The 12,122-nt window shown below is 42.5% G+C and overlaps 1 protein-coding gene across 4 annotated transcripts in view; it reads right to left on the bottom strand.

The window, feature by feature from the left end:
• The window catches only part of NUBP1 (NUBP iron-sulfur cluster assembly factor 1, cytosolic), a 583,247-nt gene that overhangs the window by 145,673 nt on the left and 425,452 nt on the right, over positions 1–12,122 (bottom strand). For 3 of the 4 annotated variants that reach the window (XM_073591209.1, XM_073591207.1, XM_073591208.1), the window contains exon 9: positions 405–507. The exons of the other annotated variant lie outside the window; for it this stretch is intronic. In XM_073591209.1, the coding sequence (XP_073447310.1) occupies positions 405–507 (103 nt within the window). The remainder of the gene's footprint in view (positions 1–404; positions 508–12,122) is intronic. 4 annotated transcript variants of the gene reach the window in all.

Genomic DNA, 12,122 nt, shown 5'->3' on the forward strand with positions numbered 1-12,122 from the left:
AGGTGCTAGAGAAAATAGGACATATGTAGGGCAGTACATGTCGCCTTGCCCCTGCTCTCGCAGCTCATTGAGAACTACAAGCCAACAGCTGCAATGGCTGACATTACTTGTAGGCATCCATTTACAGAAAACAATGAATGGCATGGGCGGAGGAGCGCACAGCCCTGCTGTTTTCAAATTGTGACAGTGGGTAAGGGGAGAGGATCCCCGCCTTCTGTCACAGGGACGGGAATTGATGGGGAGAGGCTGCAGATGCTGAAACATGAAATGTGTTTACAGTGTGAAAATAGTATCTGTACATTTTTACAAATGAGAAAACCTTTATGGCATTGCACTATAATGTTAGGCTGGCTATTGGCATGGATGAAAATTGAATAACCGGCTTTCAACCAACCAGGACTTACCTATATTTGGATCTAAAGGGACCTTTCCCAGCAAGGGAATGTTAAGATCACTACACATTTTCTCTGCGCCACCAGTAGTTAAAGGAAAGATTTGTGATTCGATCTAAAACAGCAAAATAAAAACTTATAACGAAATTGTTTACATTAAACAATTGAGTACAACAAGTAGTAAAGTGTTGGTAAGAAACATCTGCTCATTTCCACTTGTATCACTAAAAGATGAGACTTGCTGCAATTCAAAAAGCTAACACACCAGGAAAAGGATTTTTTAGTGATTCTAAATAAGAGTTGCTAAAATAAAAATGCTTATACTTGTTAAAGTAGAACTAAAGGCAAAAAACAGGCATTTGACTTTCTGTAAATTCTTTTACTTGAATAGAGTACAGGACACTGGAATTGCATAGACCACTGGTCTCCTTTGCTTGCTTTTATCCAGCCCTTGGGACATTGCTGTTCCTCCCACTGATATGAAAGTGAAAAAATGTTATCAGCACACCAAGTATTCCTCTAAAGGGTTTAAAGCTTTATTATCGTGGTCACATGAGAAATATACAGCAATGTTTCAGAGCCACACAGGGCCCCTTCATCAGACAGGTAACAATGTGCAGTGAAAACCAACAAGTACTTACCAGACAATCCACCAATCAGTGCAAACAATTTTGGCCCAGCCCCACCCTCTGACGTGATAATGACCTTGTGAGCCGGCCATTATGCACAGTTTAAACTTATGACATAACTGCTAACTATGCAGTATTAATAGTAAGAGAAATAGCAATCAAATGCCCAATCCGGTATATGAATGCAAAAAGCCACTGGTCACTATAAAATGCTAAAATGACTGTTATAACAGAAAAAAGTATGTCTTATACACCAAGCAGCGGGCCGTGCAGTCCCATGTCAATGTGTATGTGTGGGTTGCCTAGCAGCATGGAGGCATGTGGTTTAGCCTCCAATTCTGTGCACGCTGGGGCGCATGTGCAGTAAGAGCAGTTTCCCTGGGCGGGCTCTGCATGCCATAGCAATGCTAAATACCTAGACGGCCTCCAGATTGGCAGATGTTGGGACTGCACCTGAGGGAGGACAGAGCCATCTAGTGTGAAAGATAAAAAAAGAGGTGCATGAGAGCTGTGTAGACATGTACAAGAGGAAGTTGCAGAGAGAACAAAGTAAGAAGCGTGGAAAAGAAACTAGAGAAAAATTTAAAAAAGGAGATAAGAAAAGGAGCAAGCTGGAAGAAAGGGAAAGGAAAAAATGAAAAATAAATATGTAAAGAATGAAATTAGTAAGCCACAAAGGAAACAAGACAAGAAAAGAAAAAAGTAATAAGAAAATAGAGAAAAAAAGAGGGAAGAAAGGGGGGGGGAATAAATGAAAAAGATATAATCAACAAAAAAAAAGAAAGGTAAATAAAAAAAAAGGTAAAAAAAATACAAATAAAAAAAAAGAAGTAATAGAAAATTAAATCAAGAAATGAAAAAAAAAATTAAATCAAATGAGAACAGGGACAAGTACAATGGTGGGTTCTTTAACTCAGTCATCAGGCTATTGTGTAATATAATTAATAGAATACGTAGCATATAATTGAGTGAGTTTTGGGTTGATAATGCTACCAAACCAACTACATCTCAAGGTGACAAAACCCCCGGAAGCATATACAGTCAAGGAGAGACAATTCTCTTTCCACCTGACACAGACAAAGCATTCGGATCCAACACTGCAACCGATCGCCTGAGAGAAATCAAAGGTTTAAAGAGACAAATTGATCTTGAACTACATAGTCAGACCTTTTTTGAATACTACAGAGCAAGAAAAATCACACGGGGTTTCCGAATTAGAAACCAACCTACAATTGGCAGAAACAAACTTTTGAGTAAAGTGGTGTGAAATATCGACCCAAAACTCACTCAATTATATGTTCATTGTCATAGAGGAGGTGAAAGGCCAATTGTGCCAGGTTAATCATGAACTGACTGCTCTGGAACATTCATTATATGATAAAGACCAACAAGTGCTTTACAAGAAATCGACAAGAAGATCACTACATACACCACACAACAGTGAGAGGCCAAACATAACAAGCTCAAGCAGGTAAATCTTGATTACCAGGAGGGTAGAGTATACCCTTGGTTAACTGGCATCACTAAGCCCAGAAGGAGGGTGCGTCCACAACTCACATACAATACTCCACGTGAACGCAGTTTTCCAACCACCTCCAAAAGTGAACGCCCGACTAAAAACCCTTCCACCGACAGTGAATCCAGTACTTCAGGTAGCTCTGTAGCGCCTACTACTGAAGGCAACGTGTCCCTTTTTCTAGGGGCCGGTTGCGTAGAAAAACCAGGAGGGGCCACAAAAGGTTGCGGTGCCGATCAAACCTGGAGTGGACGTCAACGAACTGACAGACAAGCCCGGTGATTAATCTATCAGCAGAGAACATTACAGAAATGCTTCTCCTATCCAAACGTCTATCATTGTGCCCTACATTCAGATTTAATTTGAAACTGAGATGTTTAAATTTAAAAGGTCCCTAAAGATTAAACTGTTCTTCTCCACACAACCCCAAAAAGCGACAGCAATTATGGGAGAGCTGTTTAAGCTGAAAAGTATGTTTATGCCTCCCGGACAATACCAGTACATCGACAGTCACTATGAAAAAAAAAAGGACCGTGAAACATGGTGTCTTCACTAGAATCAGTAATACGACTCATACCTATCCTGGGCCAGAGGAATTTTCAGCTTTGAAAACATTAAGGGACGATAAAAACACTCTCAGCCCCTGGCACAATGGATACATTTTTGGCTTCAGTCTCTGGTTAAGAATCTACCAGCTTATGTTGGGGACACGAGTAATTATTTTGAACAAACTTGCGAGATTGTCTACTTTCAAAAAGAATTGGCGACTAGCAACTATGGATATTTCATCTCGATATACCAGCATACCTAATACAGCTGGTTTAACAGCTGTAAAACATTTCTTATCTAAATGGAATGTCCAGAATCTCCTGGGCGATTTTCTGATCGAGTGTTTACATTTTGTGCTTGAATACAATTTCTTTGCATTCGAGGGTACAAAATAAGCCCAGATAAGGGGCACAGTCATGGGCAGCTCCACGGCACCCACGTTTGCAAATTTGTTTGTTTGTTATATAGAAGAATGTGACATTCATGCAACCACTGCTTTCACCGGCCATGCTAGGTGCTGGTTAAGCTATATCGATGACATTTTCCTGATCTGGGATGGCGGTAAACCTGATTTCTTGGCATTTGCTGATTACTTGAATGGGATTTTCCCTGGTAAGGTATTCAAATCAGAGATTTATGCTCAAAGCATCACATACCTTGATGTAATGATTAAAAATGTACATTCAGTACTAAGATTTTTACAAAACCGACAGGCAGGAACACCTTGCTCCATTACCGAAGCATGCACCCCAAACACCTTTTAAACAGACTACTCATCTCCCAGTTTAAGAGAGTCCTACACATTTGCTCCAGTGAAGATGAAAAAAACAGCAACTTGAGATCAAATCAAAAGAATTTTGGGAACGTGGTTATCCCACTTCTGTACTTGACCGAGCCTTGACATAAGCTACCATGAATAGCTGTAGGACATCAAAAACTGGGAATAGGCCGCTGTTCATAAGCTTAACTGTGAATGAGACTGGATCAGATATGGAGCCACACAAAATCGGAATATTTTTAACGGCTTGCCGACCAGCCGCTGTCATTATACTGCAGTAGGTCGGCACGATACCATGAACCTTCGTAGCTATACGTTATCTCACGGGATCGATATAGCAGGGGCGCGCACGCGGCACAACAGGGGTGCTGATGCTCATGGTCGACGGTTGTGATGACCGCCGGCCACGAGCGATCGCGAGCACGAGGGACAAAACACGGAAGTGTGTGTGTAAACACACAAATCAGTGTTTTGTTCTCAGAGGAGTGACAGATCGTGTGTTCCTATTAGCTAGGAAACACGATCTGTCACTTCCTCTAGACAGTCCACTTCCACTTCAGTTAGAATCACCTCCCAGGGAACACAGTTAACCCCTCGATCGCCCCTGTTAACCCCTTCACTGCCAGTGACATTTTTACAGTAATCAATGCATTTTTATAGCACTGATCACTGTATTAATGCCAATGGTCCCAAAAATGTGTCAAAATTGTCCGATGTGTCCACCATGTCGCAGTCACGATAAAAATCGCAGATCGCCGCCATTGCTAGTAAAAAAAAATAATAATAAAAATGTTATAAAATTTATCCCTTATCCCTTTTGCGCAAACCAATCAATATACGCTTATTGCGATTTTTTTTTACCAAAAATATGTATTAGAATACATATCGGCTTAAACTGAGAGAAAATTATCTTTTTTAAAAAAAAAATGGGGATATTTATTGTCGCTCTTTTTTTGTTTATAGCGCAAAAAATAAAAACCGCAGAGGTGATCAAATACCACCGAAAGAAAGCTCTATTTGTGGGAAAAAAAGGACATCAATTTTGTTTGGGTGCAGCGTTGCAAAACCGCGCAATTGTCAGCTAAAGCGACGCAGTGCCAAATCGCAAAAAGTGCTCTGGTCAAAAGGGGGTAAATTCTTCCGGGGCTGAAGTGGTTAAAGCCGATGATATCCTGATGACTGAGTTAAAGAACCCACCATTATTGTTTCTAAGGGACTTACTTGTCCAGGCAGAACCCAAAATATGCTAAAGCAGTCACCAGGCTATAACAGTGACAGGGCTTTTATAGGGGTTACAACTGTAAAATTTGCAACTCTTTAATACCGTAATTTATCGGCGTATAACACGCGCCAGCGTATAACACGTACCACAAGTTTAGGTGGGAATTTTAAGGAAAAAAACTTTTAGGAGGGAAGTTTAAGGAAAAAAAACTTACATTTAAATGCCCATCAATGCAGCCTTGCCCAGTGTCCATCTGCAGCCCAGTGTCTTTGCAGTCTTGTGTCTCTTTGCAGCCCTTTGTCTCTTTGCAGGAATTTAAATATGGCGCCGATCTCCACTGATTGGGAGTGGAGCTAGCGCCGACATAAACAAAGCCGAGTGTATTCGGCTAGTCTCGGCTCTGCTCGCAGTCTCGCACCTATGATGGACATAACACAGGTCCAACACGCACCCACGGTTTTCCCCTGATTTTAAGGGGAAAAAAGTGCATGTTATAAGCCGATAAATACGGCATGTGGTGAAACTTTTGCACATCCACACAGTGGCAAGCTTTACCGGATACACAATTATGTTAACTAACACTGAATATTGTGTATATTTTCTAAAATGCCCATGTTCATTGGCCTCTTTAAAACTGAGATTTCAGAGACACAGGAGTGACATTGGGACGGCTTTGGCTAGGTCAGCAAAGGATGTTCCCATTGACCTCTTCAAACCTGTGGCTGTTCATTTTGTTATAAACTACATGAACTAATGGGTATGGTTATTCAACATGTCGCTCGTCCGGTAAGAGGGGGTGACCATGAGCTCTTACGCAGGGAAGCCTACTGGATCTACACATTAAACACTGTACAGCCCAGGGGCTGCAACTAAATCATCCTTCACTTGCTTCCTTGGCGAGAGATAATTTGGCTATTGACGAGTTCAGGACGATTCACTGTCGGTTGAAGGGTTTTCAGTCAGGCATTCACTCACGGAGGTGGTTGGCGAACTGCATTCATGTGGAGTATTGTATGGGGGTCGTGGACATACCCTCCTTCTGGGCCTGGTAATGCCAGTTAAGCACCTAAGGACCGGGCCTATTTTTCACACGGTATTTACACATTAAAATCAGGTTTTTTGCTTGACAATTACTTAGAACCCCAAACATTATATATACTTTTTAAGACACCCTAGAGAATAAAATGGCGGTCGCAATACTTTAAGTCACACTGTATTTGTGCAGCAGTCTTACAAACACTTTTTTTGGAAAAATTTACATTTTTTGAATTAAAAAATAAGAAAACAGTAAAGTTAGCCCAATTTCTTTTTATATTGTGAAAGATAATGCTAAGCCGAGTAAATTGATACCCAACATCTCATGCTTCAAAATTGCGCCTGCCCGTGAAATGGTGACAAACTTTGACAATTAAAAATTAAAAATTTCTACAGGCTACGAGTTTTGAGTTACAGAGAAGGTATTTTGCAAGAATGACTGCTCTAATGATCACGGTGATACCTCACATGTGTGATTTGAACATTGTTTACATATGCGGGCGCGACTTACGTACGTGTTTGCTTCTGCGCAAGAGCACGGCGGGACGGGGCGCTTTAAAAAAAAAAATTTTAAATTTATTTTACTTTTTATATTTTATTTTTACACTGTTCCTTTTTTTTTGGATCACTTTTATTCCTATTACAAGGAATGTAAATATCCCTTGTAATAGAAAAAAAGCAGGACAGGACCTCTTTAATGTGAGATCTGGGGTCAAAAAGACCTCAGACCTCACAATTTATACCTAAATGCAATTAAAAAAAAAGTGTCTTTTTTCAATAAAATTTTTTTTTCCCTTTAAAACCATTTGGCGTAAGTGACGTTTGACGTCGCTTCCGTCATCCAATGGTATGGAGTCGAGTGGGGGCCATCATTACCTCACTCGACTTCATGCCTCTGAGGGGAGAGGATCGGATCGGTAAGCGGCAGAAATGACCGGGACGCGGCGGGAGGGGGGGTAGGCACCTCTCCCGCCGCCGATAAAAGTGATCTTGTGGCGAATCGGCCGCAGAGACCACTTTTACCTGAAAGCAGACTGCCCACCGTTTTTAAAAATAACGGGTTATGGCAGCTATCTGCTGCCATAACAATGGAATTCAACGTCAAAGTACCAACGTATAACGACAGTGGGTGGTCTGGAAGTGGTTAACCAAGGGCATACCCTAACCTCCTGGTAATCAAGATTTACCTGATTGAGCTTGTCACATTTGGACTATTACTGTTGTGTGGTGTATGTAGTGATCTCCTTGTTGATTTCTTGTAAAGCACTTGTTTGTTGGTCTTTATCATGTAATGAAAGTTTGAGAGCAATCAACTCACAATTAACCTGGCACAATTGGACTTTCAGCTCCAATAGGACCAGGAGCATATAACTGAGTGAGTTTTGGGTCGATACTTCACACCACTTTACTCAAAACTCACATTTGTTTCAGCCAGTTGTTGGTTGGTTTCTAATTTGGAAAACCCATGTGATTTTTCTTGCTCTGTAGTATTCAGAAAAGCAGCTGTGCTCTGTGAAGTCTCGGGAACGAGCAGAGAGTCGACATCAATCAAGCAAGATGACAGGAAAGTGGATGGATCCAGAACCTTGTCCATACGACCCTGCGTGAAAGTTTGTAGACCCTCCCACAGGTAATTAGCAGAATGGGGACACTGTTGAGAGGGCTGGAAGGATTTATAGATATCAGCAGCTCACATAGAACAGATGTAAGCAAAAAAAAAAAAAAAAAGAAACCCATACTTCTCTTTTAAATTTTTTTTTGGATATTTATTATAGCAAAAAGTAAACAATATTGTTTTTTTTTTTCAAAATTGTTGTTTTTGTTTATAGAGCAAAAAATAAAAACCGAAGAGGTGATCAAATACCACCAAAAGAAAGCTCTATTTGTGGGGAAAAAAAGGACATCAATTTTGTTTGGGTACAACATCGCACGACCTCGCAATTGTCAGTTAAAGCGACGCAGTGCCATATCGGCCTGGTCATTAAGGGGGCAAATCCTTCCGGTCCTTAAGTGGTTAAGGACCAGCCGCCGCAGTTAGGCCGGCTCTCCTGGGCGAATCCCTGTCATTGTACGTCGGGGCTCGCGGCCGCACCCGTGGCAATCGGATTAGTTTCAGAACCAATCAGTCTCCAGGCCCAGGCCAATGATTTCTGGCCTGAACCTGGTGATTGGTTCTGGCGAATGAGAGACTGTCCCCTGCCTGTGAATGTAAATACAGGCAGATGAAGTGATGTCACCTCCTCTCAGAGCTCTTTTCGGTTCCAGAGAGAGGACATCTAACCATGAGTTGGACCAACACTACACTAACACCAGTATATGTAGGCACACTTGTCACCCCTGATCACCCCGTTAACCCTTTCACTCCCTGTCACAGTGTCACCGAGTGCAGTTTTCAGATTTTTCACTGATCACTGTACTGGTGTCACTTGTGACACTATCCAGCATTAGGGCAGTTAGTGGTAGGCCCAGGTAGGTTTAGGGTACTCCCCATTAATCCCCTAATAAAGGTTTAACCCTCTGATAACCCCCCAGTTAACCCTTTCACCCCATCACCAGTGTCACTAATAGTGTACAAATCTCTTTTTTGATCACTGTATTTAGTGTCACGGGTGACACTAGTTAGCCAGTTACTGTCACAGTCAGGTTTTTATAGCATCAGGGTACCCACCATATATTACCTAATAAAGGGTTAACCCCCTGATCGCCCCCCCAGTATAGGTTTTAGTGTCAGTTAGGGTCAGCGTCAATCCCAGGCAGCTTTAGATTAGTGCCAGTAGCGCTAACGCACACACCATACACCTCCCTTACTAGTATAGTGTTTGAACGGATCAATATCTTTAATCTAATCAGAACTAGATTAGCTTCCCCAGTAGTATAGTGTTCCCAATAATGCTGGGTTAGCAGGATCAGCCCAGACACTGGCTAGCACCTGCGTTTAGCCCCTCCACCCAGCCCACCCAAGTGCAGTATCAATAGATCGTTGTCACTTACAAAACACAGCACAAAACTGCAGCGTTAGCAGTGTCACACCTGATCCCTGCGAAAGCTAACAGTTAATTTTTTTGGTAGCATTTGAAGCAGTCGCTGACAACCAGGTGCTCTTTTGCCTGTGAGTTGTACTATACCTATACCTGTAAATTTAGAGGCCAAAATGTCTAAACAGAGGTACACTAGTGAAGAGGCCTACACGTTGCTGACAGATGAGAGCGAAGGGGAAGCCTCACTGTCAGATTCAGGTTCATTATACAAACCAGTAGAGAGCAGTGGCACCCTGACAGATAGCTCTGACGACGGAGTAGTAGCCCCTACTAAGGTCAGGTGTATCTGGCCTCGTTCTTCTGTTGAGGTGCAAGAACTGCAGGGCTCTCATATGGAGCAGAGAGACAGTACTAGCGCAGCTCATCCTTCTGGTTAACTGGCAAGCACCAGCGGCCTAGTACATCCTGGTCGTAGACAAACCAGCACTGCAGTACTATTGGTGGCCTGGCGAGTCCCATAAGTGCAGTTCAAGCTGGTGCGGTGGCTAGCACAAGTAGTGCCCCGCTGCCACCAAGAGTTTGAACACAGGCCCATAGAGATCATAGTGCCCTTCCCGCTGTATATGTCAATCCTGATTGGGAGAATACCAATTCTGCAGCACCAGTACTTCCCCCATTCACTAGCCAACAAGCCCGGAATTCAGGTGGAAACAGTTGATTTTACGTCACTTGATTTTTATTCACTGTTTTGCACTGAAGATCTCTATAAGATCTATTGTGAACCAAAAAAAATTGGTATGCTGGTCAATTCATCGCCGCCAATCCCCATTTGACCCTTGCCAGAGAATGGAAACCTATTACGGTTTCCGAATTTAAGACCTATCTGGGCCTTACCCTCCTCATGGGTATTACTAAAAAGTGTGGGTTGCGGTCATATTGGTCCACTGACCCAATTCATCATATGCCCGTGTTCTCTGCTTCCATGGCCAGGACTAGATACGAGCAGATCTTGCGGTTCATGCATTTCAATGATCACCCCAGGGTGACCCTGGATACGATCGTCTCCACAAAATTCGGCCCCCGTAAACCACTTCAACCAACAATTCGCAGCCTTGTTTATTCCTGATCAAGTTCACTGCATTGAGGAGTCCCTGATTACATTTTCTGGCCGCTTGTCTTTCAAACAGTATCTCCTCAGCAAGCGTGCCAGATATGGGATTAAGTTGTATAAGCTCTGTAACAGGGCAGCAGGCTATACATATAGTTTTAGGGTTTACAAGGGAAATGACAGCACTGTGGAGCCCCCCAACTGCCCAGACTACATGGGGAGCGCTGGCAAGATTGTTTGGGACTTGGTGTCACCCTTATTCGGAAAGGGGTACCACTTGTACGTGGACAATTATTACACAAGCGTGCCACTTTTTATTGACGAGGTTAAAGTTAGTGCGCTGCGGCAATGGATGAGATTGATTGGTCTCTCCTCCACTCTGCTCCACTGGTGTGGATGTAGATGTGTCAGGGATAAAATATTCCATCTCTGCAGAAGATTTAGGCTATCTTGAAGTGAAGACACCATGTTTAGTGCCATTTTGCATAATTAGCATTTTCGCAGGTGCGATCCATTGATACTGGAAGTGGTGATTGCGTAAGGCTTTCGTAATCGTGTTGAGCTGTGTGCGGCGTTGCAGTGTGTGCTGGGTAGGGTTGCCACCTCATTATTATTATACAGTTTTTTTATAGCGTCAGCAGTTTGCGCAGCACTTAACAAAATAAAGGCAGACATTACAGTTACATTACAATTTGGTACAAGAGGAATCAGAGGGCCCTGCTCATTGGAGCTTACAATATAAAAAGGAAGGGTCAATTGATAAGAAATGTAATAGCTGTAGGGGATGAGATGATGGAGGAAGCAAAACAGTGTTAGTTAGAAGCAGGATAGGCTTCTTTAAAGAGAAGGGTTTTCAGGGATTGTCTAAAGATGGATAGATTAAGGGACAGTCTGACAGATTGGGGTAGGGAGTTCCAAAGGATGGGAGAAGCTCTGGAGAAATCTTGGAGGAGAGCATGGGAGGAAGTGACAAGGGAGCTAGGGAGCTTTGAATTTTTGAATTTTATTTTTTGGGTGAGTGGAAGTCAGTGGAGGGATTGGCAGAGAGGGGTGGAGGACACTGAATGGTTGGTAAGGTGGATGAGTCTTGAAGCAGCATTCATTATGGACTGAAGGGTGGATAGTCTATGTAAAGGTAATCCAATGAAGAGGGAGTTAAAACCTTTAAAAGCAAACACATATTAATTACTCAGGTTGTGTGGCTGATTAAGGTGGTAATTAAACCCAATTGGTGTCTTATCTGAATTAAATTAGCCTCAGAACCTGTGTAATAAATATGTGTTCAGGTTTAAAGGAATGAGGTGGCAACCCTGGTGCTGGGACAGATCTGCAAAGAGCTGCAGTAGGGAATAAGGATTGAGTAGTCCCCATGGATCTCGCTTTTTGCATAAGTTGTTCTTTCACATGAAGGAAATAAATGCGAAGGAATGGCGGGTCAGGCAGGAATGGCGGTTTGGGGAGCCTATGGATTCTATTGATGACCAATTAGCTAATTAGCCGCCGGGATTGCTTTTTACATGTCGAACAAATCGAACCGCCGGCTGAAAAAAACAATACCAAGATGATGCCTAAAACCATCTTTCCGGCATAACCGCTCAAAATCCAGCAATGTACCAATACATTTCTGGTCCTTGTTGTGCATATAATGTAATGTTCTTTTTTTTCATGCAGCCTGTGGCCTGAACGAAAAAAGAGAAACTAACAGATTCCTCCATTCACATTGATCGATCTGGATGAAAAAATCTCTGCCAAGAAAAGTGGAAAAAAAATATATGCCGAGGCATAGGGCGATCCGCCCAATATCCACCGCAGCCCCCATGCTTTGGAATATATACGTATTTAACAGTGGTGGTGGTGAAATCACCTCCTACAGCTCTGTAGTCACTGATTTATGTATGCTGAAAGAAAACCCTGT

This window comes from Aquarana catesbeiana, linkage group LG06 (genome assembly GCF_042186555.1).
Source record: "Aquarana catesbeiana isolate 2022-GZ linkage group LG06, ASM4218655v1, whole genome shotgun sequence".
Classification (NCBI taxonomy): Eukaryota; Metazoa; Chordata; class Amphibia; order Anura; family Ranidae; genus Aquarana; species Aquarana catesbeiana.